This window comes from Mobula birostris, unplaced genomic scaffold, assembly GCF_030028105.1.
Source record: "Mobula birostris isolate sMobBir1 unplaced genomic scaffold, sMobBir1.hap1 scaffold_287, whole genome shotgun sequence".
NCBI classification, from domain to species: Eukaryota; Metazoa; Chordata; class Chondrichthyes; order Myliobatiformes; family Myliobatidae; genus Mobula; species Mobula birostris.
Genome location: NW_027275927.1, coordinates 423,377 through 448,151, shown reverse-complemented (window position 1 = coordinate 448,151; position 24,775 = coordinate 423,377). Strand labels below are relative to the sequence as shown.

General features: G+C 42.1%; 1 protein-coding gene across 3 annotated transcripts in view; it reads right to left on the bottom strand.

Annotated features, from left to right (window-relative positions):
* Positions 1-1,577: 1,577 nt before the first annotated feature.
* Positions 1,578-24,775, bottom strand: part of lbr (lamin B receptor) — a 60,750-nt gene continuing 37,552 nt past the window's right edge. For all 3 annotated transcript variants that reach the window (XM_072250368.1, XM_072250365.1, XM_072250366.1), the window contains exons 8-14: positions 11,231-11,425; positions 9,631-9,734; positions 5,307-5,432; positions 4,683-4,851; positions 4,509-4,589; positions 3,963-4,085; positions 1,578-2,558 (exon numbers count right to left, since the gene is read on the bottom strand). In XM_072250368.1, the coding sequence (XP_072106469.1) occupies positions 2,398-2,558; positions 3,963-4,085; positions 4,509-4,589; positions 4,683-4,851; positions 5,307-5,432; positions 9,631-9,734; positions 11,231-11,425 (959 nt within the window). In that variant the 3' untranslated portion in view covers positions 1,578-2,397. The remainder of the gene's footprint in view (positions 2,559-3,962; positions 4,086-4,508; positions 4,590-4,682; positions 4,852-5,306; positions 5,433-9,630; positions 9,735-11,230; positions 11,426-24,775) is intronic.

The window sequence follows — 24,775 nt, the reverse complement described above, 5'->3', positions numbered from 1 at the left end:
GAGTGCATCAGGAATACTGTGTAAAGTACTGATCTCCTTATGCAAAGAAGGATTCAACTTGGAGGTGGTTCAGAGAAGGGCTATTAGCTGGAATGAGTAGTATACCTCCTAAGGGAAGGGTTGGATGAACTCAATTTGTATCCATGAGTTTAGAAGGGTGAGTAGGGACATGATTGACCACAAATCTTGTCAGGATCAATGTTTACTCTTACTCATGAAACTAGAGCTATTGAAAGAGGTTGCCCAGTTAGAGCAGATGAGATGCATTTTCCTTCTTTGTAGGGCTTAGTGTCTGGAATTCCTTCCTCAAAAAGCAATAGAAGTTTCTGAATTTTTTAAGGGAAAAATAGATAGAATTTTGATAAACAGGATATGGTGGGGCAGGTGGTGGTAAGGTGACAAGGAAGGTTACGACAGGTATGTTCCTGTGGAACAGTACAGCAATCTCAAAGGGTTGGGCAGCCAACAGCATGTGATCAGAGAGCACCAAGGCAACACAACACAACTCAAGGCCAATGTTGTTGTACCTTAAAAGCGGCTTACAGAAAGCAAGGGGTAGGGGTTGGCAGGAACCAAATGGGGAATGGATTCCTCCGAACAAAAACATTTACAGCAAATTCCATTTGTCCCACTTGCTAATGTAGATTTAAATAGATGCACGTTTTTGGAAATGTGTTCCCCAGTACAGAACAGATTAGAGTGAAGGTGGACAACGCAAATTCCATCTGAAATACTGTAATTCCCATTAATATGTTCTATATATAAAAAATGTACTCAAAGCTGCATAAAATCAAGAACAGTTAAAAATGTTCTCTTGTTAAATTGTACATCTGATATACAGGACAGAAGAATTCAACATTTGGGTCAACAAAGTCTGAGAAAATGTAGAAATATAGAAAGCTATCTTGTTTTGCTGCTGAGGAGGTGGGCCAGCAGCAGCATACCACAGGCTAGGTCTAGAGTGCCTTATCCAGTGCTTTTATTCGCATTTGAGAATAGTTACACCTTGGTTAACTCATTAAACAATTCATTAATACTGAAATTGGTTACAAAGAGAATGAAGTAAACGTTTAAAGAAAAAATATCAGCCACTGAACAAAGAACTTGCACCCACTACCAACAGGCTGCCGGGCATTGATGCAGCTCGTTGCTCACGGACCACAACATTTTCAGATCAAATGCCATATCCGTGACCAAAATATACCTTTACATAGAAGGCTTCACTGCAATAGCGTATGTGTCCACATTTCCTTACACCAATTCATGCAAAACAGATAAGGAACAGTTAATTCCGGACACCAGTAGAACATTCAAAGAAACCTAGTGACTAAAATGCATTTTAATTACTGTCATAGCAGACAGCCAAACACTGTACATCTTCATTTTATCATGAAATCCAGCAAAAACACAAGTACACACAAAGTAGAATGTAGTAAAATGACGTTCTAAGACTTCACAAGTTTACAATGTTTGGAATTGTTCCAGGTGCCCAGCATGGGAAGCCTGGTTTAAATTTTAATTTTGAATGCAGAGGGTGAGAGGAAAAAGTCAGTAACAAACAAGCCAATGTGTAAGTGAGGAGTTCCACTAGACACAGGATTCATGCCTTCCTCATTTAAACAACCCAAATACCACAGTCCCTGTTAAAAGTTTAGCTGACTTTGAAAGAGGATGAAAAGTGTGAGGAAATAATGGCACTAAATGGAATGGGCACCAGAACATTCAAGAACAGCCAGCCATCAGAGTTCTTGACTTGCCTATTCTCGAACATGGGGAGTGAAGGAGGAAACCTCAGTCAAATCAACAAATTGGAAAAGGCAGGAAATTTGTGTTGTTTTATTTTTAACATGGTATATTTAAGAGTACTCATCAAATAGCCTATAATTATGAGTGTGAAGTGATGGAGGAGATAATTCATTGTAACCCATGAATGAACAAATGAAGGACAGAAGATAATGGAAATATTGGAGAGTCATTTCAATTTAAAATGCGTTACAATTGGCAATAAAGGGAAGTTGACGAAGAATTGTGTTCTTAAAAGTGAGTGACGATAAACATCAATGTTCCAATTACAGAGTGTTCCACTTTGACAAATCCCTGAGATAAGGGAAGACTTCTGTTAAGCAAGTAATACGCCAAAACTGCACAATAAGGAACAATTACCCATGCATTAGACAAATATATTATAACTTGTCAGGAAGCTCCCATGCCTTTGAAGTGACAAAGCATGTGGCTGACTGAACATAATGAAGATTTTTATTTCCAAACAACGTAACGGTAGAAATGAAAAAATATATACTTTTTTAAAAACTGAGGTTGCATGATTAATATGTTCAATAATTTTCCTTGATCTTGTGCAATATTTTTAAACAACAGATCTTTTGTGCACATTCTTGCTCAGTAGACATAGGGGATGATCCGATATCGTACCTGTTGGCAGTATTTATTCCAAGCTACACCATATTTCTTCCTGCACTGATGTTCATCTCTGGCCTCACGATGAACAAGCAAGCAAGTGAAATAAATTACATAGAAGTATGGAAGGATGTGATTAAAGCCTATAAAAACAAAACAAAACCAGCAATTCTCAATAAAATTAGCACTTGATACTCTGTTGTCGAGTGTGAACGTATCACTGAATGGAGTCTGTGCTAAACACTGACCAGAGACCAGATAGTTAGAAAAACATTTATATCTTATTTGCAGTCTCCAGAGTTCCCATTTCTCTGATAATTCTTCAGCGAAGACACACCCACTCAGTTTCTGCTCTCTTCTGGACATACCTATCTCAGAACCTTCACCCTCCTCTCTCAGCATAGTTGCTTACTCCCCCACCCCAATAACAGATACCAAAACTCCCCAATCCTTAAATTCAAGGATGTTGACTGGATATTCAACCCAAGCAACACTGGTCAACCTCACCATACTTTTCAATATATCTAACAAAATCTCAAACTCAGTGTAATAGTTCAGACAAATGTCTTAAATTTTGCACTCTTGGCAAGTTTCATTGTTTTTAATGAATTCATGTTTTAATAGCAATATTAATAATTCCTGTACAACTTTAGTGAATGGCATCTTACTATAAAGAAATTCTCCGTTTAGAGGCTTGATGCATATCCATGTTGAATGCAAGATTATCATGGAATACTATCAATAAAAGACATCAAAAAACCCAGTGAGGTTCAGGTGTCAACTTCAGCTAAGCCACTGTCACTTTAGCAACAATACATGAAGGGTCTCAACCTGAAATATCAACTGTCCATTTCCCCTCTCAGATACTGTGTGGCCCACTGTTTTCCTCCAGATTGCAGCATCTGTAGTCTCGTGACATTTTATGCTCCTAACTGCATAGTTGAGTTACCCTGACATGGAGATCAGCTGCTCACCAGAAACAGCACCATGTCACAGCGAGGCAGGGAAACAAGCATGGTGGATGAACTGCAGTCAACTAGTTTTCCTTTGGAAGTATGTACTTTTGTTTATTTCATTGCTGTATAACCATCTGCAAAAGCCAAAGAAATGGGTTGATGCTAACAGTAACATGTTGTCCATTGAATGGCTGTGAGGATTTTTCTGGTGCCAGTCCCAGAACTCCCTTTCACATAAATATTATTTCACCTCTCTTCTCACTCTGACCTCCGGGAATAGGATTCTCTGCTGGTGTTTCATTTGTAAGTGAAGGTTTGATGGTGCTTTACGGGTTCTTTTCCATAGTTCACCGAATGAAGCTTTAAGTTAATTCAACATTTCTTACGCTAACATCACACATATTTCTGTAAGTTTATCTCCCTGGTTTGGGTAGTGCATCTGAAGCTGCAAAGTATTTCAAGTTGTCCAGCTTAGTTAACCATCCATCCTACAGTCCCATTCCAAACCAGGAACATAGGAAACTTGATTACCAACCTCTCCCATCACTGAATCATTATTACACCCTTTCATGAAGTCAATTCTTTACTCACCACAGGGCAGCGACCAAGCCAAAGCCATGATGAGATCTCCCAGGTAGTTTGGGTGACGGACAAACCCCCACCATCCAGAAACAATTAGACTCTTCCCTGTTGCAGTGGGGATAGTTTTCAAATCTGTAGAAAGAAAACCATGTGTAACTTTATAAAGTAACTACTGCTGTAACTGAACTGCATAGGTCTTCTCCAATAATAAGGACACAGAAGAAACTATATCATAGGTGCAACAATACTCAACCAAACTGTAAATATGGGAACAGTGATCAAGTTAATTAGCATCTTTAATTTATTCTAAAAAACATCTGGTACTCTCACTATACGGATGAGGGCAAGTAGTTACACCAAGACAACCTGGTAAAGTCCTGCTCTTTACACCCACTGCACTGCACAGAAATGCTAAGGAAAACAGTCCGGTATTTTAGGTGCATTGAAATAATGACAGCAAAACTGATATGTTAATTTTTCAGAACAGTAAAATGATCTTTTCACTTGACTATTACCTACAGTCAAAATGTTTATTAAATAAACAATGATACTCACGTGCCAATTTGGGGTCATGGGGGTTCCTTCGGAAGGCATTCTTCTGAGAGTTGGATGCCCGGAATATGGTATAACCGACAGCTGCAAAGCAAGCACACGTGCGATTACTGGAACACTGAGGTAAAGTAGCACTCTGATTAACAAATATCAATTAAGAAAGAGAAACTCACTTACTGTTGAGAACAATAATTGCCAGGGCTAAAGGCCAGCTCAGTTCATTTGGGTGATTAACCAGATAGTAAGCTTGTAGACTATACACAAATGGTACCCAGACCAGATCGCCAAACGCCAGCATGTAACCAAAGCCTTCATGCACAATATCCATGGTCGTCAGAATTCCTGCCTATTTTCAAACAGAAAAACAAAAGTGTAAACAGGGAAATGTTCAAAGCTGGAATTTAGAGAAAAGTGCTGGAAAAACAGCCAATATGCTGGAAGTGGTAGAGATAGGTATAATTACAATTTTTAAAAGATATTTGGATAGGAAAGGCTTCCTGGAATATAGGCTAAATGGGACTAGCTCAGGAAGGGAACTTAGTTGGCATGTATGAGTTGGGCTGAAGAGCTGTTTCCCTGCTGTATTACTCTAAGAGAAAGTGCCAGCTGACATTCTAATCACAGAAGAGCAGTAAAACCAAGCAAAACCCTGCCTTCACCCAACAAATTCACAACGAACAACTCCTAGTAGGTACCATGCTTGGGTCATCATGGGCTAGCAGCTCTTTGTAGATGCACAGTGTGAATTGCATTTATTCTGAAAGCATTGAAGTGCTGATAAGAATAGAACATCAGAATTACCTCATTCCATAGTGCATCAAGTACGTAGAGAAGCTGGAAGCAGTTTACGAGGATCATTGCCAGTGAGGGGACATCACTGTTCTGCACCTTCATCTCAGCAAACAGCAATCCCAAGTTAATGACAACCTTCAACATTCAGAGAAACAAGTCAGTACTCATTCCCACCAAGTAACTCTGCAAGCCCCAAAATAATTTTAACATATTTGTGAAATTTGACTTTACAGGAGGAAACCCAAACTGCAGGATGTGTCACAAGGTTCAACATTACCATTTTGCAAAACAGACACAGAGCAGTAGAATATTCAGTCTTTTGCGACCTCACAGGTTGCAAATCCATCCTATTAAACATCAAAATAAAGCCAACAGATAGTTTTTAGTAAACACAAGAAATTCTGCAGATGCTGGAAATCCAAAGCAGCACACACACACAAAATGCTGGGGGAACTCAGCAGGCCCGGCAGCCTCTATGGAAATGAATAAACAATCGATGTTTCAGGCAGAGACACCTCATCAGGGCTGGAAAGGAATAGTGTGGATGCTAGAGTAAAAGAATGGGGGGAGGGGAAGGAGGACCAGCTAGAAAGTGATAGGTGAAGGCAGGTGGGTGGGAAATGTAATGGGCTGGAAAAGGAGGAATCTGATAGGAGAGGAGAGTGGACCATGGGAGAAAGGGAAAATAGAGGGGCAGCAGGGGGAAGTGATAGGTAGGTAAGGAAAAGAGTTAAGAGGACAGAGTGGGTAAAAGGGGAGGGAAAAAATTACCAGCAGAAATCGATGTTCAAGTCATCAGGTTGGAGGCTACCTAGACAGAATATGAGGTGTGCTCCTCCACCCTGAGAGTGGTCTCATTGTGGCAAAAGAGGAGGCCATGGATCAACATGTTGGACTGGAAATAGAAATAGGAATTAAAATAGATGACCACCAGGAAATTCTACTTTTAGCAGATGGAGCTCGACAAGGAGGTTCCCCAATTTATGTTGGGTCTCACCAATGTAGAGGAGGCCACATCGCAAGCACTGGATACAATAGATGATGCCAACAGATACGCAGGTGATGTGTTGCCTGGGCCCATGAATGGATAAGGGAGGAAGTGAATGAGCAGGTTTAGCATTTCTGTCACTTGTAGGGATATGTACCAGGAGGGAGATTAATGGGGAGGGACACAAAGGAATCATAAAAGGAGTGATCCCTGTGGAGAGTGGGGGGGTGGGGTAGGTAAAGATGTGTTTGGTGGTAGGATCCCACTGAAGATGGAGGAAGTTGCAGAGAATGATGCATTGGATGTGGAGTCTCATGGGGTGGTACATCCCTGTTCAGGTGGCAGTAAGATGGGATGAGCATGGATGTCTGGAAAATGGAGGAGATGTGGGTGAGGGCAGTATCAAGGATGGAGGAAGGGAAACCCTGTTTTTAAAAGGAGGATATCTCTGATATAATGGAAAGGAAAGCCTCATCCTGGGAATAGATGTGGCAGAGACAAAAGAACTAAGAAAAGGGAATAGCATTTTTTACAGGAGCTGGGAAGATATATTGTCAAGATAACTATGAGAATCAGTAAGTTTATAAAAGATGTCAGTAGACAGCATGTCTCCAAAGACAGAGACAGAGAGATCGAGAAAGGGGAGAGAGGTGGCAGAAAAGATCCAAGTGAATTTAAGGGCAGGGTGGAAGATGGAGGTAAACTTGAAGTTGACGAGCTCAGCATTGGTACATGAAGAGGCACCAATGCAGTTGTCAATGTAGTGCAAGAAGAATTGGGGAGAATTACCAGGGAAGGCTTAGAACATGAACTGTTCTATGTAGCCAAAGAAAAAACAGGCATAGTTGGGGCACATGGCTACCCCTTGAGTATGGAGATGGGGGGGGGGGGCGGCTCAAGGAGAAACTGTTGAGGGTGTGGACTAATACTGTCAGATGGAGGAGGAGGGGGTGGTGGAGGGAAACTGATTTGATCTTTTGTTGAGAAAGCAGCAAAGAGTTTTAAAGCCTTCTTGATGGGGGATAGAAGTGTATAGGGACTGGACATCCATGGTGAAAGTGAGGCAGTCAAGGCCAGGGAATTGAAAGTTGTTGAGGAGATCGAGAGTATGGCAAGTGTTGCAGATATAGGTGGAAAGAGATTGAACCAAGGGGGATAGAATGGAGTCAAGGTATGCAGACACGAGTTCACTGGGGCAGGAGCAGGCGGAGACAATAAGCCTATCTAGACAGTGAGGTTTGTGTATCTTGGGTATGAGGTAGAAACGAGCAGTGCGAGGTAAGGGAACTACAAGATTGGTGACAGTGAATGGGACTTCTCCAGAGTTGATGAGGTTAGTGATGGTGTCAGAGACAATTTTCTGACGGTCTGGGGTGGGGTTCTTTTCAAGGGATAAGAGGAGCTGTTTGAGAGGTGCCACATGGCCTCAGCAAGGTCCACCACACTATGACAGCACCCTCTTTGTCTGTGGGCTTGATGGTAAGGTTGGGATTGGTGTGGAGAGTGTGCAGGGCAGTGTGTTCAGATGGGCTAAGGTTCAAGGAGGAGAGAGAAGTGCTGAAGTTAAGCCGGTAGATGTCTTGGTGGCAATTAGAGATAAAAGATCCACAGCGAGCACAAGAAAAGGAGGAGGGTTGGAGATGGGAGAAGGGGTCATCAGTGTGGGGTAGGGAATTCTTGCCAAAGAATTGGGCCTAGAGATAGAGGTGACAAAAGAAGAGCTCAGCATCATGGTGGGCACAGAACTCCGAGGTGTGGGCAAACAGCAACAAAGGCAAGGCCCTTGCTGAGGACAGAATGTCCACCTCAGAGAGGGGAGGGTCAGAAGGAATGATGAAAACACAGCGGGGATTAGAGCCACAATTGGTTGGGGGGAGGGGGGAGGGAAAGAGAATTGGTGGTGTCAGAGGGGGAAGGGTTAGATATTCAGTGAAGGTAGAGTGGAATGAAGATGGAGGTTCTGAGGACCCAAGAGGTGAGAGGGGAGCCTGAGAGACCTGGGGTTGGAGTGGTGGTAGGGGAAGGGCAGCCCAGGGCACAGCGACAGAGAGGCAAGAGTCAGCCTGGAGCTGGTGGCAGTCAAGGTCTGCCTGGAGCTGGAGGCTGTGTAATTCGCAGACTAAAGGCATCCAGGGTCACTGAAACCAGAGTTGGTGGCGATGGGATCCGCACTCTAGAACTGCCCAAGGTTGCTGGAGCTGGAGTTGGTGACAACGGTATTAATGGTCTGGAGAGCCCAGGGTTGTCGGAACCAGAATTGGAGATGGTGGTATCCGCAGACTGAAAACAAGCAATCTTCTGATTCTTCCTGGACACAAGGAAGGCAAAGAACTGGCAGCCAAAGGCATGGATTCGGCAGAGGATGAAATGCTGAAGAGGTTCGCGGCAGGCGCATAGAATTCGGAGGGAGAAGTGACGGAAGAAGCAGTCAATCAAACGTAGGTACCCGGCATCCTTGGTGGGTTCAAACTGGGAGGCTTGAAAACAGAGCTGGAAGCCATGTGGAACAAGATGGTGGTGAAGTCAAGTTCCCAGGAAGGATATGTGGCTGTGATGGCAAGTCTGGGTGAGTACATGGTCGAAGAGTCAGAGGGCAGCAGAGATCTCAGAGCAGTGAGATATGGTTTCACTGAATTAGTGAGACGGCCTCACCTGATAGCTTTTGTGATAGATAATTACAGGCATGAAACAAATGCTTCATCTTCACATGCTGACAGCTACGTCAAAACAAAACATCACAGTCCCTTGCTATTCTATAACACTTCTCCAGCAACACTAAGATCTGACTAAATTTTAAATGAAAGGTACATCAGGTTTCACCGGTGCTGGACACAAAAATCTGTGCATTGTGTGTGATATTTTCATCTACATTCCCTGTTAAACTACACCCACCCTTTCAGACTACATGAATTTAATATTACACAAGGACTCATAGATGTCAATATCTGGTATCCTAGTTCTGCCATAATTATTGGCCCAGGCTTTCCAGTGCCGAGACATTGCTAATAATGCAACGTATCAGTTTCTCTACAGAAGTCTCAGCTTCCAAACGCATTGTAGTGGCCATAATTTATTCAAATACAGCTCAGCAATTATGTATTTCAATCGGCTGGATTGTTATAACTGCCTGCAACAGAGCACAAAACCCTTTAGAACTACAGCAGAGCAAATGTCAAATAGAACAAGCATATACACAGGGTTCTTCCGCCACCCCCACTGCACACACACATTGACAAGAATCCAAGAAAAAGGCAGAAGCTGAAGAACCAAAAGTCCTGCTAGTATTATCACAGTCAAAAATACCACTGTGTAGCTTATAATTTTAGGCAGATATTTCAAACTCACCCAGCCCATCAAGCCTGGGCGAAGCTCACAGAAGTACTTCAGATCGAAGTTTCTAATACGAGGATTCAATTCGCGGCCAATAAAGAAGTCATAAACATAACTACCTGCAAACCAATACAGGCATTATAAAGGTTGCAATGGCTGTTTCATACAGGATCTAAATCCATTGTGGTCTTGTACTTCTACCTCTTCCAGCAAGAACGCTTCAGTGCACGTGCAATCAATACTTAATCAAAAGCATGTTGTTCACCAATACACCACTAGGTCTGAACTTTATTCAATGAAATAGCACTGTGTATAGTCAAATGTAAGATCCATTTCTTGATTGAATAAGGAGGACAGGTGGTGGATATAAATCAATGAATCATGGAATAACATAGCTCATGTGGCTGCCAGAAAGAAAAAAATCTGGGGAACTTATAATGGAAGAGCTAGAACAAAAAAAGAGAAATCAGCCAAGATGATCACTGGGTGAAACCTTTGGATTACATTCTAGAATTGCCTCCACAAACATCTAATGCTTCTATTGCACCTTCTTAAAGCATACATTTTTCACCAAATCTTTGGCCACCTGTTCTAAATATCTGGATGAGTGGTAGTGTTTAATTTTGTTTATCAGTGCTCCTTATTGTATTTTAATCAATTTGTGCATCCGAGTAATAGTTTATAATACGGAAGGATGGAGCTGCAAAATGGAATCTGTTCGGGGAAGAACAAATGCGATCTTTGCCCTGCCTGTGAAATATGCCGGTGATATTAAACCTGATTCTAAGGGGTAAAATGGCCAGTCACAGATCTAAAAGAAATAGGAGTTATATTCCCAGCATTTTATTTTTACCTCCCCTCCACCCCTTGTGGCACACTGTGTTGCCATCTGCTACACCACGTTAGAGGTGGTGCACGGTCCAAATGATTGCCTTGGATACTTTTGTTGAGCTCACAAGACCCTGTTGGATATTGGCAATGTCAAATACTAAGCAAGTCCAATTCACTAGCTCATTGGTGGGACCACTGGCAGGGGAGCTGTATGGCCACGGTCATTGCATAGACCAAGCACTCAAGCTGCAGGTCACCTGCTGCAGCCTGCTAGGGGAGAAGATACCAGAGGCAGTGAGAGAGAGGGCAGAGGCATGGCGGATGCACAGGAGCCCTAGCTGAATCAGGGGCTGGCCCTCTTGTTGATGCTGCTCTTGGCACCTTGGCCCCAGGGGGATGCTGTTGCGTTTGACCGTATTCATGTGTTTGGTTGAATGAGAATTGAACTTGAACTTGAACTTCTCCTTCTATTTCATGTAACCTGCTCCTCTGCTCCAACAACCAATTGTTTTGACAAATAAAGCTTACTCATGTATGAAAGTCTGGGTTGCTGCATAAGAATGAAAAGGTTCATCTCCTTTGATCGTATGTGCTGCATACACTATGTTTTATTTAAGCAATTTAGATATGAAATGAAGCAGCATTTTCCTTAGCATATTAATTGTACAGTGGCTATTAAATCAGTGATTAATATCAACGAAGGGAGTTGGGAAGCACTGGGGAAACGTAAATGAAAAGATGGAGAAATAAAATTACCTCAAATCTGTTCAATTAAGTCACTTACCAGAATTTCCTTCAGGAGCCAAATCATCTGCAGGAACACGCCAGGAACGTGCATAAAGGTAAATACTGAACAGAAAGGCAAACATCATGGCAGATAATGCAAGCTGTAGTAAGTGATCGCAGATGTAGCTCAGGTTCACCTCATTGTAAAGAGCAACTCCTAACACCACTGCACACATCAGAAAGGCATACAATGCTGAAAGGGAAAGTAGTCATTAACATTTTAAAAATGATACACAGAGGAATGAAAAGGAAAGTGATATTGTTACCAAATGTCTACATTAGATTCAAACTACATTATAATTGGACCAGACTCATAGAAGGCAGTTGAGAGCCTATTAAAACACCACTGCTTTGAAAAATACTTTCTATGCAGTCAGTTTGCTATATTTCTCTGCTACTTTACTAATGACAATGTTTCAGCCTTGCTTTGTTAAATTCTGAGCGGATGATTTTTCTGGCCACAAAACTATTATTATGCACTGTAAGGACATGGAACCTGGAACAGAATTTCAATTACGTGTGAACCTAGCCAGCTGGGGTGGTTTTAAAGAATTTGTAAAGAACACATGACCTTCTATTCACAAACAGAAACTAAGCACAATTTTCATGGTAAGAGCATCATATAAATCATCTTCTGATTTATAAGCCCTTGGTTCCAAATTCATTTAAAAAGGCATTACTAGCAAAGGTATTACAAGTATGTGAATTTATGCAGTGCAGAAAGCTCTGAACTCCAGAGAACCAAACATTTCACAGTGAGCTTCACAGCAACTTTTCTTGGTTAAGAATTTTCCCCAAGGCTTTGAAATGCCTACTGATAGAAAGCCTGTTTTCCAGTTCAATTCACTGTGGTGCTGAAAGAGTTACCAAAGAATGTGCAAGAATGGCTCAGAAAGTTCTTTACCATGGTTACCATGCCATATCTTCCAGCCTCATCATGGCTCTGCAGAGAAATGGCAATTCTCATCATTTTAACGCACTGCTCAGTGGGTTACTTTCCATAAGACCATAATCAGGAGCAATATTAGGCCACTCAGCCCATTGAGTTTTCTCTGCCATTCCATCATTGCTGTTTTATTATCCCTCTCAACTGCATCTTCCTGTCTGCTTGCCGTAACGTGACACCCTGATTTATCAAGAACCTATCAATGTCTACTTTAAATATACCCAATAACTTGGGCTCCACAACTATCTATGGCAATTAATTCCACAGATTCACCAACCTCTGGCTAAAGAAATTCCTCATTTCTGCTCTAAAGGGATGTGTCCTGTAAGGGTGTGCCTTATTGTCAAAAGTCACTTCCGTTATGATTGGTAAGGTTAGAAGGTGCAGCTGCTTTTCCCATTGGATAGATGCCTGGTGTCCAGTTTCAAATATCCTGGGTACATGGAAGGGTTTGCTCTTCTTCCTTTGTTTAAGGCAAAACCTTTAAGAAGGTATGTTCTTGCACGCACTTTTAACCAAGTATGCTTGTTGAAATCAAATCACAAATGAGAAAATCTGCAGATGCTGGAAAGCCAAGCAACACACAAAAAATGCTGGAGGAACTCAGCAGGCAGGCAGAATCTATGGAAAAAAGTACAGTCAAGGTCTTTTCCTGAAAAGTTAACTGTACTTCTCTCCCCATAAATGCTGCCTGGCCTGCTGAGTTCCTCCAGCATTTTGTGTGTGATGCTTGTTGAATTTGTTGAGTATTCAACTTTGTAGTGCCTGTAACTTTGGGGAACATGAATGTTTGGTTGAGTTTTTACTGTTTGTAAATAAATGATTAATATATCTATTTGAAGTCAGTGCATTTCCTGTTTCACTTGCCACACTCACAAACCCGATTGATCATTACAGGAAATCCTTGTATTCTGAGTCTGTCCACTCTGGTCCTAGACTCCACTACAATTGGAAATATCTTCTCAACATCCACTCCAATTAGGCCTTTAAATACTCAATAGGTTTCAATGAGATCCCCCTTCATTCTTCTAAACTCCAACAAGTACATACCCAAAGCAAAATACCATGTTAACCCTTTCATTCCCAGAATCTTGTGAATCTCCTCTGGACCCTCTCCAATGCCATAAGATTCTCTCTTAAATAAGGGGCCCAAAGCTGCACACAGTACTCCAAATGCAATCGACCAATGCCTTATAAAGCTTCAGCATTACATTCTTACTTTATATGCTAGTCTTCTTGAAATGAACGCCAACATTGCATTTGCTCCCCTTACCGACTCAACCTGCAAATTAATCTTTAGGGAATTCTGCACAAGGACTCCCAAGTACCTTTGCACCTCTGATTTCTGAATTTGCTTTCCACATAGAAAATAGTCCCTTCTACTTAAGCTCATGACCATAGAATTCTCTATACTGTAATCCATTTGCCACTTCTCCAAACCTGTCAAAAGCCCTTCTGCAGACTCCCTGCTTCTTCACGGCTGCCTGCCCCTCCACCTATCTTTGTATCATCTGCAAATCCCCACTTCTGTCATCCAAACCATTGACATGTGAAAGGAAACAGACCCAAAACTGACTGCCCCAGAACATCACTGGCAGCCAACCAGAAAAAGGCCCCTTCATTCCCACTCTTTGCCTTCTGTCAGTCAGCAAACTTTTGTTTATGCTAGTATCCTTGCTGCAATGCCTTGGGCTCTTACCTTGTTCAGTAGCCTCACATACAGCACCTTGTCAAAGGCCTTCTGAAAATCCAAGCAAACAACATCTATTGACTCTTCTTTGTTTATCCTACCTGGTATTTCCTCAAAGAATACCAACAGAGTTGTCAGGCTAGATTTTACCTCCAAGAAATCAAGCTTACTTCAGCCTACCTTATCATGCATCTCCAAGTACCCCAAAACATAATTCTTAATAATGGACTCTAATATCTTACCAACCACTGAATTCAGGCTAAGACACACAAAATGCAGGAGGAACTTAGCAGGTCAGACAGCACCCAAGATGGAACAATGAGTCGAAATCCTTTAATAGGACTGGAAAAGAAGGGGGAAGAAGCCAGAAAAAGGTGGTGGTGGCAGGAAGGGAAAGAGTACAAGTTGGAAAGTGCTAGGTGAAGCCAGGTGAGGGGAAAAGGAAGGTAGGTAGGTGGGGAAGAGGATGAAGTGAGAAGCATGGAGATAATAGGTTTAAAAGGTAAACAGCTGAAGGAGGTGGAATCTGATAGGGGAGGGAAGTAGACCATGGGAGAAAGGGAAGGAGGTATCAGAGGTATGAGATAGTGATGTTAGAAGAGAAGGGGTAAGAGGGAAGTCAGATGGGGAATGGAAAAGGAGATAAGGGGGATGCTTATGCCATTGGTTTGGAGGCTATCCAAACAGAGTATGAGGTGTTGCTCCTCCAACCCGACAGTGGCCTCATCATGGTAATAGAGAAAGTCATAGACTGACATGTTGGAATGGGAGTGGTGAGTAGAATTAAAATGATTGGGCACTGGGAATCCTCCACATTGCGGACAGAGCGAAGGGGCTTGACAAAGCAGTCTCACCGATATAGAGTAGGCCACACCAAGAACAATGGATACAGTAGATGGCCCCAACAGACTTGCAGGTGAAGTGTTACCTCTCGTAGAAGGACAGCTTGGGATTTTGAATGGAGGTGAGGGAGGAGGTGAATGAGCAGATGTGGTACTTGTTCCACTAGCAGGGATAACTGCTAAGAAGATCAATGAGGGGACAAATGGAAGGAGGTGGAGGTGCAGAGATATTCCCGCGTAAAGCAGAGTGGGTGAGGTGTTTGGTGGTAAGCCCCACTGAAGATGGCAGAAGCTACAGAGGATGATGTGAAAGACAGAGGATCATGGGGTGGTAGTCCCAAAGTCTATTCCAAAGGCATAGATGATGGGATGAGGGTGGAGGTTCAGGAAACGGAGATGTGGGTGGAGGCAGCATCAATGGTAGCGGAAGAGAATTCCCACTCTTTGGAGGAGGAAGACATCTCCAATGTTCTGGAAAGAAAAGCCTCATCCTGGGACAGATGCAAAAGAGATGGAGGAACTGAGGAAAGGGAATGGCATTTTTACAAGAGACAGGGTGGGAAGAGGTATAGTCAAGATAGCTGTGAGTCAGAGGGCTTATAAAAGATATTAGTAGACAGATCAAGAAAAGGGAGAGATGTCAGAAATAGACCAAGTGAATTTAAGGGCAGGGAGGAAGTTGGAGGGAAAATTGATGAGCTCAGTGTGGGTGCATGAAGCTGCATCAATGCAGTCGTCAATGTAGCGCAGAAAGAGATGGGCAGCATTACCAGTGAAGACTTATAGACCATTGACTATTCCATGTAGCTAACAAAAAGACAGACATAGTTAGGGCCTTTGCAGGTGTCCATGGCTACAACATGGATATGGAGAAAGTGGAAGGAGCTGAAAGAGAAATTGAGTATGAGCGCCAGTTCTGCCAGAGGGAACATGGTGGTGGTGGAGGGGAACTAGTTAGGTCTGTTGTCTAGAAAGAAGCAGAAAGTTTCAAAGCTTTTCTCATGGGGGTTAGAACTGTATAGGGATTGGCTATCCATTGCAAAAATGAGGCGACGAGGGCCGAGGAAATTAAAGTTGAAGAGATCGAGAGCACGTGAGGTGTCACAAAAGTAGGTGAAATGAGACTTGAACTAAAGGAGATAAAAAGGATTTGAGGTATGTGGACATGAGTTCAATGGTGCCGGAGTAGGCAGAAACAAAGGGACTACCTGGACAGTCAGGTTTGTGGATCTCGGGTAGGAGGCAGAAACAAGCAATGTGAGACAAAGGAACTCTGAATTTGGTGGCAGTGTACGAGAGATCTCCAGAGTTGATGCAGTTGGTGATGGAGTGGGAGACAAGGTTCTGGTGATCCTAAGCAGAATCCTTTTCAAGGCGTAAGAAAGATGAGAAGTCCCCCAGGGGACTGTCGTCTGGCAGACTGACCTCTACCTTGCTGAGGCCAGGTGCCAACTCTCAGACACCACCTCTTACTTACAAGGTTTTGTGCATGGTAGGTCATGTCTAACCAATCTTATGGAGCTTTGAACAAGTTACCAGGAAAGTTGATGAAGGAAAGGCAGTAGATGTTGTCTACATGGACTTTAGCAAGGCCTCTGACAAGGTCCTGCATGGGAGGTTGGTCAAGAAAATTCAGTCATTTGGCATTTAGGATGAGGTAATAAATTAGATTCGCCATTGGCTTCGCAGGAGAAGTCAGAGTGGTAGTTGATGGCTGACACCCCGACTAAAGGCCCATGACTAGTGAGGTACCACAAGGATCCACAGTATATCAATGATCTGGTTGATAACATGGTAAACTGGATCAACAAATTTGCAGATGACACTAAATTGAAGCCACAGTGGACAGAGAGGAAGGCTATCAAAGCTTGCAGCTGGATCTGGACTAGCTGGAAAAATGGGCTGAAAAGTGGCAGATGGAATTTAATGCAGACAAGCGTGAGGAGTTGCATTTTGGGAGAGCAAACCAGGGTAGGGCTTATAGAAGTGCAGTAGAAGAGAGGGATCTGAGTAATACAGATCCATAATTCCATGAAAGTAGTTTCACAGGTAGATAGGTTCATAAAGACAGCTTTTGGCACATTGATCTTTATTAATCAAAGCATGAGTACAGGAGCTGGCCTAATTTGGAGTATTATGTGCAGTTCTGATCACCTACCTACACGAAAGAAATCAATAAGATTGAGAGTGTAGAGAAAATTTACAAGGATGTTGCTGAGACTTGACGATCTGAGTTATAGGGAAAGGTTGGACTTTATTCCCTGGAGAGTAGGAGAATGAGGGCAGATTTAATAGAAGTATACAAAATTATGAGGGAGTAGACAGGATAAACGCAAGCAGGGTTTTTCTACTGAGGCTGCGCAAGACTAGAACTAGAGGTCATGGGTTAAGGGGGAAAGGTGAAATGTTTAAGGGGAATAGGATAGAGAACTTCTTCACCCAGAGGACGGTGAAAGTATGGAATGAGCTGCCAGTGGAAGTGGTGGATCCTGGTTCAATTTCAACATTTAAGAGAAATTTTAATTTAAGTACTGAAGGGGAGGCATATTAAGGCTATGGTCCAGGTTACGGTCGAGGGACTAAGCAGAAAAATAGTTCAGCATGGACATTTGGGCTGAAGGGCCTGTTTCTGTGTGTAGAGTTCTTTGACTATGTTCTGGAGACTTTCATAACCTCTCCTGCACTCTCCTCCCCATTTGCTTTTCTTTACTTTTCCAAGCTACTATTGAACCCATCCCTCCCCCACCCCTACTATGTAGTTTAAAACACTATGCACAGCTCTAGTTCTGCGATTCGCCAGGTCCCTGGTCGCAGCATGATTTGGATGGAGTCCTTCCATCAGAACAGCTCCTTTCTTTTCTACTACTGGTGCCAATGTTCCACAAATTCAAATCCTCTTCTCCTTCACCAATCTTTGAGCCATGCATTTAGTTCTCCGATTTTATTAACCCTCTGCCAATTTGCCTACAGCTCAGATAATAATCCAGAAATTATTACCTTTTTTATTCCTTAACTGTTCAAATTTGCTCAGTAGAACATTTTTCCTTGTTCTTCCTATGTTTTTGGTATTCACATGGACTATGACAAATGAATCTTTCTCCTCCCACTCCAATTTCCTCTGCAGGTCGGATGAGATGTCATGAAGCTGGACATCAGGCAGACAACAATGCATTTGTGACTCGATCTTGTGACAAAGATCCATGCACTACTGCTTGCAGGACCACTGCAATCTCAGCAGTTACCTTATACATATATACAATCCTTTAGCAATAGCCACTCTGCTGAATTAAATCCTCAAAATATTTTCATTTCTGCTTAATCTTAAAGAATCAAACTACTTTCAGGAGATTTACAGTCTCACATGACCATGCCTTTTCCAAACTGTAGAAAAACAAATTATACAGAGCAATCAAGAATTCTATGCGGTCCAGTGACAATCAGCACTTGTTAATCATAAGTGCTATAAACCAATGAGTCTTTGACCAAGAATATAGAATTAAATAAGTCTCAAAAGCACTGCAGTCGAAAAAACGTAATGCAAAATTTTCAGAAACATGGTTAAAATTTAAGGAGATAATGAATATCTGAAACTGATAAACCGAGCTTTTGATTACTGACACTAGAACCTCTGGGAGGAGCTGGAGTCCCCTCTACTGATTGCTACCTAGATTGCAAGCTAAACTGCATCTATTTTAATAATTAGTAAAGTAGGTGAATTCAAAGCTTTAATTACCACTGGTGTTTACGTATAACTGTGATCAGAGACATGGTTGAAGGATGAGCAGGACCGGCAACTCAATATTCCGGGGTATAGAATTCTCGGTTGAGATAAAAGGAGAAGTAAAACAGAAGTTGCATTAAGTCAATATTGAGGGAGGATATCATAAAGCTCCTCAAATTAGGCCATAAGGATAGAGATTAGAAACAAAATAAAGTGTCATTACTCTGCTGGGGTATATTACAGACATACCAGTCTACAGATGAAAGAGGAACAGATACGTAGGCAGATATCAGAGGCATGCAACGAAAAAAGGGTTATTGTTCTGAGAGGGCTGAATTTTCTCACCTCAATTTTCTCAAATATTAACTAGGATTGCCCTGGCATTAAATTTACATTTAGTATTTAGTTCTTTTTTCTTCTTTTTTTGGGGGGTTTTTTTCTTTGTATATATATTTTTTTCTTTTTATTTCTTTTTCTTCTTTATGATTAATTTCATGAGTTTGGGTCTATTATACCTGTGTTATTTGAAATCTTTTTTGTATATGTTTATTAATAACAAGATTATTCCAATCTCTTTGTATCAACATTATTTTGTTTATAATTTTGAAAACTAATAAAAAGATTTAAAAAGAAAGCATTAAATTTACAGAGGGGATAAAGTATTTGAGGTTTATCCAGGAGAATTTTTTGATGCAATTTGCAGGTAGATGAACAAGTAGCTTTACTGTACCTTATCTATGAGAATGCAGCTGATCAAGTGGAGGGAGTGTTACTCAGGGTATATTTTGAAGATAGTGATCAGAACTGTATATTTTAACGTGTTTATGGAAAAGGACAGGGATAAACCAGTAAGGTCTTAGATTAGGGAAGAACATTTTCATTAATGTGAGAACAACCTGGGAAAAGCAGATTGGGAACATTTACTTGCAGGAGGAGTTCTTTTCTGCAGCAGGAAGCATTTAAAAGAAAGAAAAGTAAGAGTTCAAGGCCAATGTGTACCCATAGGGGTAACAGCCAAGGGTAACAAGAAAACAAAACCCTGGATTTCAAGGAATATTGAGGGTTGAAGAGAGAAAAAAAAAGGAAGCATATGGCAGAGAAGGGTCTGTCAAGACTATAAAAAGTTAAGTAGTACAATAGTGAAATTAGGAAGTCAAAGAAGGGTCACAAGAAAATCACTAGGGACAAGATTAGGGCAAATCCAAAGGTGTTCTATGAATGCATCAAAGGCAAAAGGATAAACAGTGGAAATGTATAGCCCATTAGGGATAACAGGGACAATACGCGCATGGAGCCACAAGGCACAGTTAAGGTTCTAAATGAATAATCTCTAATGTAGGTCCCTATAAGTAAAAGGGAGTTTCTCGATGTCTCAGTGGGTTTAAAGGATATAGTCCCAGGACCAAATAAGATTCATCCAAGGCCTGACACAAAAATTGGCCAAGTTGTGGACAGTGAGGAAGTTTGTCAAAGGATTCAAAAGGATACAGACGAATTGGCAATCTAAGTAGAGAAATTGCAGAATGACATTCTGCTATTTCTCTACCTACATTTCCAACTGGTATGAGGACAAGTGTGAGGTGTTGCACTTTGGAAGATCAAATGCAAGGAGAAAGCAAACAGTTAATATGCAGGACCCTTTGCAACACTGATAAACTGATGGATCTCAGGATGCAAATCCATAGCTCAGCGGTCCCCAAGTCTCGGGCCATAAAGCATGTGCTACCAGGCCGCGAGGAAACGATATGATTTGGCGATACGAGTCAGCTGTACCTTTCCTCATTCCCTGTCACGCCCACTGTTGAGCTTGAACGCACGCGAGGTCATTACCCACGCATCATCCATGTAAGCGCGGGAAGGAGATCAACTCCTCGAGCTTGCAAATGACAGCGGGCTGAAAAGTATGTTTGACATAACATCTCTGCTGGCATTCTGGATCAAAGTCAAGGTTAAATATCCTGAGATAGCCATGAAAGCACTGAAAACATTGCTTCTATTTCCAACATATCTCTGCAATGAATGCAACGAAAACTAAATTATGGAATAGACTGGACATAAGGAACCCCATTCGAGTATCGCTGTCTCCCATCATCCCTCGATAGGACCGTCTCGCTGCAGGGAAATAAGCCCAGGGCTCCCACTGATTCAGCGATATTGGTGTGTTGTAATGATTTTATATGTTCATACAAAGAAAATATGTGCTGGGTGTTTAATGTCTAAACGTTACTTAAAATGTTATGATGCTATTGACTTGTAAGTGACTTATATAACCATATAACAATTACAGCACGGAAACAGGCCATCTCTGCCCTTCTAGTCCATGCCGAACGCTACCCTCACCTAGTCCCACCGACCTACACTCAGCCCATAACCCTCCATTCCTTTCCTGTCCATATACCTATCCAATTTTTCTTTAAATGATAATATCGAACCCACCTCCACCACTTCTACTGGAAGTTCTTTCAACGCTTACTTCAAGCTCCCCTGATAATTGACTTATCACTATATTCATGTGAGGAAAATATGCGGTGTGTGTTTAATATTAAATTCGTCAGATAAATCCTTTTAGAAACGAAGTTGAGTGTATTAGCTACTTATCACCTATATTCCAGTCGTGATTAACAATCCCCCTCCCCACCCCCCCCACCGAACAGAATCGCCAAAAACGAATTGTAGAAAAAAATTGGCACGTACACGCATGCGCACTGGTGCCCGCGCAAGGCTTCATGGTCATGGTAGTCTTTCTCAGGGTAAGCACAATGTATTTGACTGCTACTCTTGTCCGTTGGCAACCCTACCCCACCCCCCACCGGTCAGCCGGTCCGCAAGAATATTGCCAATATTAAACCGGTCCGCAAGGCAAAAAAGGTTGGGGACCCCTGCCAAAGCTAACTGAAAGTAGCAATACGAATAGATGAAAGAAAAAGCACTAGGCAAACTCAAAGGTCTTAAGGTGAATAAGTCACCTGGGCCAGATGGACTACATCCCAGAGTCCTGAGAGAGGTTGCCGCAGAGATAACAGATACAGTCATGATCTTTCAAGAATCACTTGATTCTGGCATGGTCCTGGAGGACTGGAAGATTGCAAATGTCACTCCACTCTTTAAGAAGGGAGGAAGGCAAAGGAAAGGAAATCATAGGCCTGTTAATCTAACCTCAGTGGCTGGGAACATGTTGGGAGTCTATTATTAAGGATGAGGTTTCAAAGTACTTGGAGACTAATGATAAAATGAGTCAAAGTCAGCATGGTTTCTGTAAAGGGAAATCTTGCCTGACAAATCTGTTAGAGTTCTTCAGGAAGTAACAAGCAGGGTTGACAAAGGAGAGGCAGTGGATGTCATTTACTTGGATTTTCAAATGGCGTTTAATAAGGTGCTACACGATGCTGCTGAACAATATAAAATCCTATGGCATTATAGGAAAGATACTGGCATGGAGAGCGGAATGGCTGACAGGCAGGAGGCAGCAAGTGGGAATAAAAGCATCGTTTTCTGGTTGGCTACTGGTGACTAGTGGTGTTCCTCAGGGGTCAGTATTGGGACCGCTGCTTTTCACATTGTCAGTGATTTAGATAATGGAATTGATGGCCTTGTGGCAAAGAATGTGGATGATACGAAGATAGGTGGAGAGGTAGGTGGTGCTGAGGAAGCAATGCAATTGCAGCAGGACTTGGACAAATTGGATGAGCAAAAAAGTCGCAGATGGAATACAGTGTTGGGAAGTGTATGATAATACATTTTGGTAAAAGGAACAATAGTGTGGACTACTATCTAAATGGGGAGAAGATTCAAACATCAGAAGTGCAGAGGGACTTAGGAATCCTCATGCAAGACTACCAGAGGGTTAATTTTCAGGTTGAGTCTGTGGTAAAGGTGGCAAATGCAATGTTGGCATTTATTTCAAGCGGAATAGAACATAAAAACAAGGAGATAATGCTGAGCCTTTATAAGATACAAGTCAGGCTGCACTTGGAGTATTGTCAGCAGTTTTGGGTCCTACACCTCAGAGAGGATATGTTGTCACCGGAGAAAGTCCAGAGGAGAGAGGTCCTCCAGAACCATGCCAAAATCAAGTGATTCTTGAAACATCATGACCAATCACGAAGATGATTCCGCATATGAAGGGGTTAACATATGAGGAGTGTTTGGCAGCTTTGGGCCTGGACTCACTGTAATTTAGAAGAATGCGTGGAGATCTCATTGAAATCAACCGAATGTTGAAATGACTAGGTAGGCTGGATGTGGAGAGGATGTTTCCAGAACTAGAGGGCACAGCCTCAAAATTGAAGGGCGACCCTTTAGAACGGAGGTAAGGAGGTCACTGACTGTGGGGGAGGCCAAGTCCGTGTGTATATTTGGGGAATTTGATAGTTTCCTGATTGGTCAGGGCATCAAAGGATATGGTTTGAAGACAGGTGTATGGGGTTGAGTGGAATCCAGGATCAGCCATGACGGAATGGTGGAACAGACTCAATGGGCTGAATGACCCAATTCTGCTCCTATGTTTAATTGTCGTATGAATAATAGCACATGTAGTGAAGTAAGAAATCATCAATCCTGTTAGCTCTGAGCAGGCACACTGTGTCCATATTCTGTTCATATCAGATCATTCCAACGTAATATCATAACCTTGCCTTTTTCCATCATCTTCACCATTTTGTTCAAGTAAACTACACTAATCTCAGCACCTACAAGTTCCAGTAATACTTTAGCTAAAAACATTTCTTTTAAACCTCCTTTAGGCTCCTGGTTTGATCCTTGCCTGATGACTCAAAATGTGCACAAATTAAAACACAATTCTTACTCAACATTTCAAACTGCTCATATACTGTACATTCTCTGCCCTCTATCCCCAGACAGTGGCATTTAATATTATATGACACCCTTTCCTCGTTATATGCATCTTCAGACCATGCGGATTCAGTTTTGCGAGGAACCTATTTCTACCAACGTCTCCTTATATGCGTCCAAAATTCACAGTTATACAAGGAGCACTGCCTTCCCACCAATACAAGTCACGTGCGCACGCCTCATGGTCTCACTGTTGGGATGAGTAGCACCGCTTTCCCGCCAATACAAGTCAGGTGCACACACCTCACAATTTCACTCCCGCCACTCTCGCATTGGTTTTGGCAAGGTGTGGATGCGCAATCTTATACTTTTGTTGGTTTTACCGACGGTGCAGTGATTTTGTGCTTGAAACATTTAACTATGCCTCCTAAGCGTCCGATGTCATGTCTTGGGCCGTCAGCCTAGCGGCAGAGAACCGCTTTAACCTCCTGGCATAATTTACACGTTACTATATAACTATTTATGGTTTTATTACTATTTAATTATTTATGGTGCAACTGTAATGAAAACCAATTTCCCCCAGGATCAATAAAGTATGACTATGACTAACACCCAAAAAAAAGTTGCAAGTTATAAACAGCGCAGCATCAGCTGAAGGTAACACAGCTCTGGGACGCTGCTGCCGGGAACAGAGTCTTGCCTTTAAAGTTCTTTTGTTGCTTGACAATGTGCCAGCCCATCCTAAACACTTGGACAGCATTCATCCTAACATAACAGTGCGTTTCCTGCCGCCTAACACAACATTGCTGATTCAACCACTCGACCGGTGTGATCCACATTCAAGGCGTACGGATTTTTTTTTTTTTTTTTTTTTTTTTTTTAAACGGCGAACTCTCAGATGCTACAAGCAACAGACGATTTTGAAAATCCTGGGAGTTTACCAAGGGTGAGGGAATGGTGGAAGTCGGAATATTTGGCACAAATGGCGATGGACATGAACCCAAGTTTAGAACGGAGTCAGCATTTCAGTCGTTCTCTGCTGTCAACCCTTCTTCCCTACTATGCTGAAAAACAGAATGCTGCCAAGCAAACAACCCTCACCACTTTCTTCAAATCGCTGTAATCTTCTGCTGCCAGCAGTTCCAAGAGTTCTGTGAGTCTTCCTTCACCCCTTGCTGTGCTTGATATGATCCTAATGACCACAACCATCCACCTTCTCCATGTAAAGCTGCCCGACACCACAACAACCACTCATCTCCCGGAGCGAACACACTTGCCACTGTTGGTGAGTACTGTACACCAGAGGATGTTAACTTTCTATGATTTATTACATTTAATATTACCTTAAATTGATTAAATATAATACAAATGTTGTCTTGTAGTACTGCTTTTGTGTCGTATCGGTATGAAAATGTGAATAAATTACAGATAAAACATATTTAGGAAGCCCTCTGGAACGCATCCCTATTTTCTCTATTTAAATAATTATTCACATTATGCAATTTCACATTATGCGTCAACTTTGAGGAACGTATCCCTCGCATATAACAAGG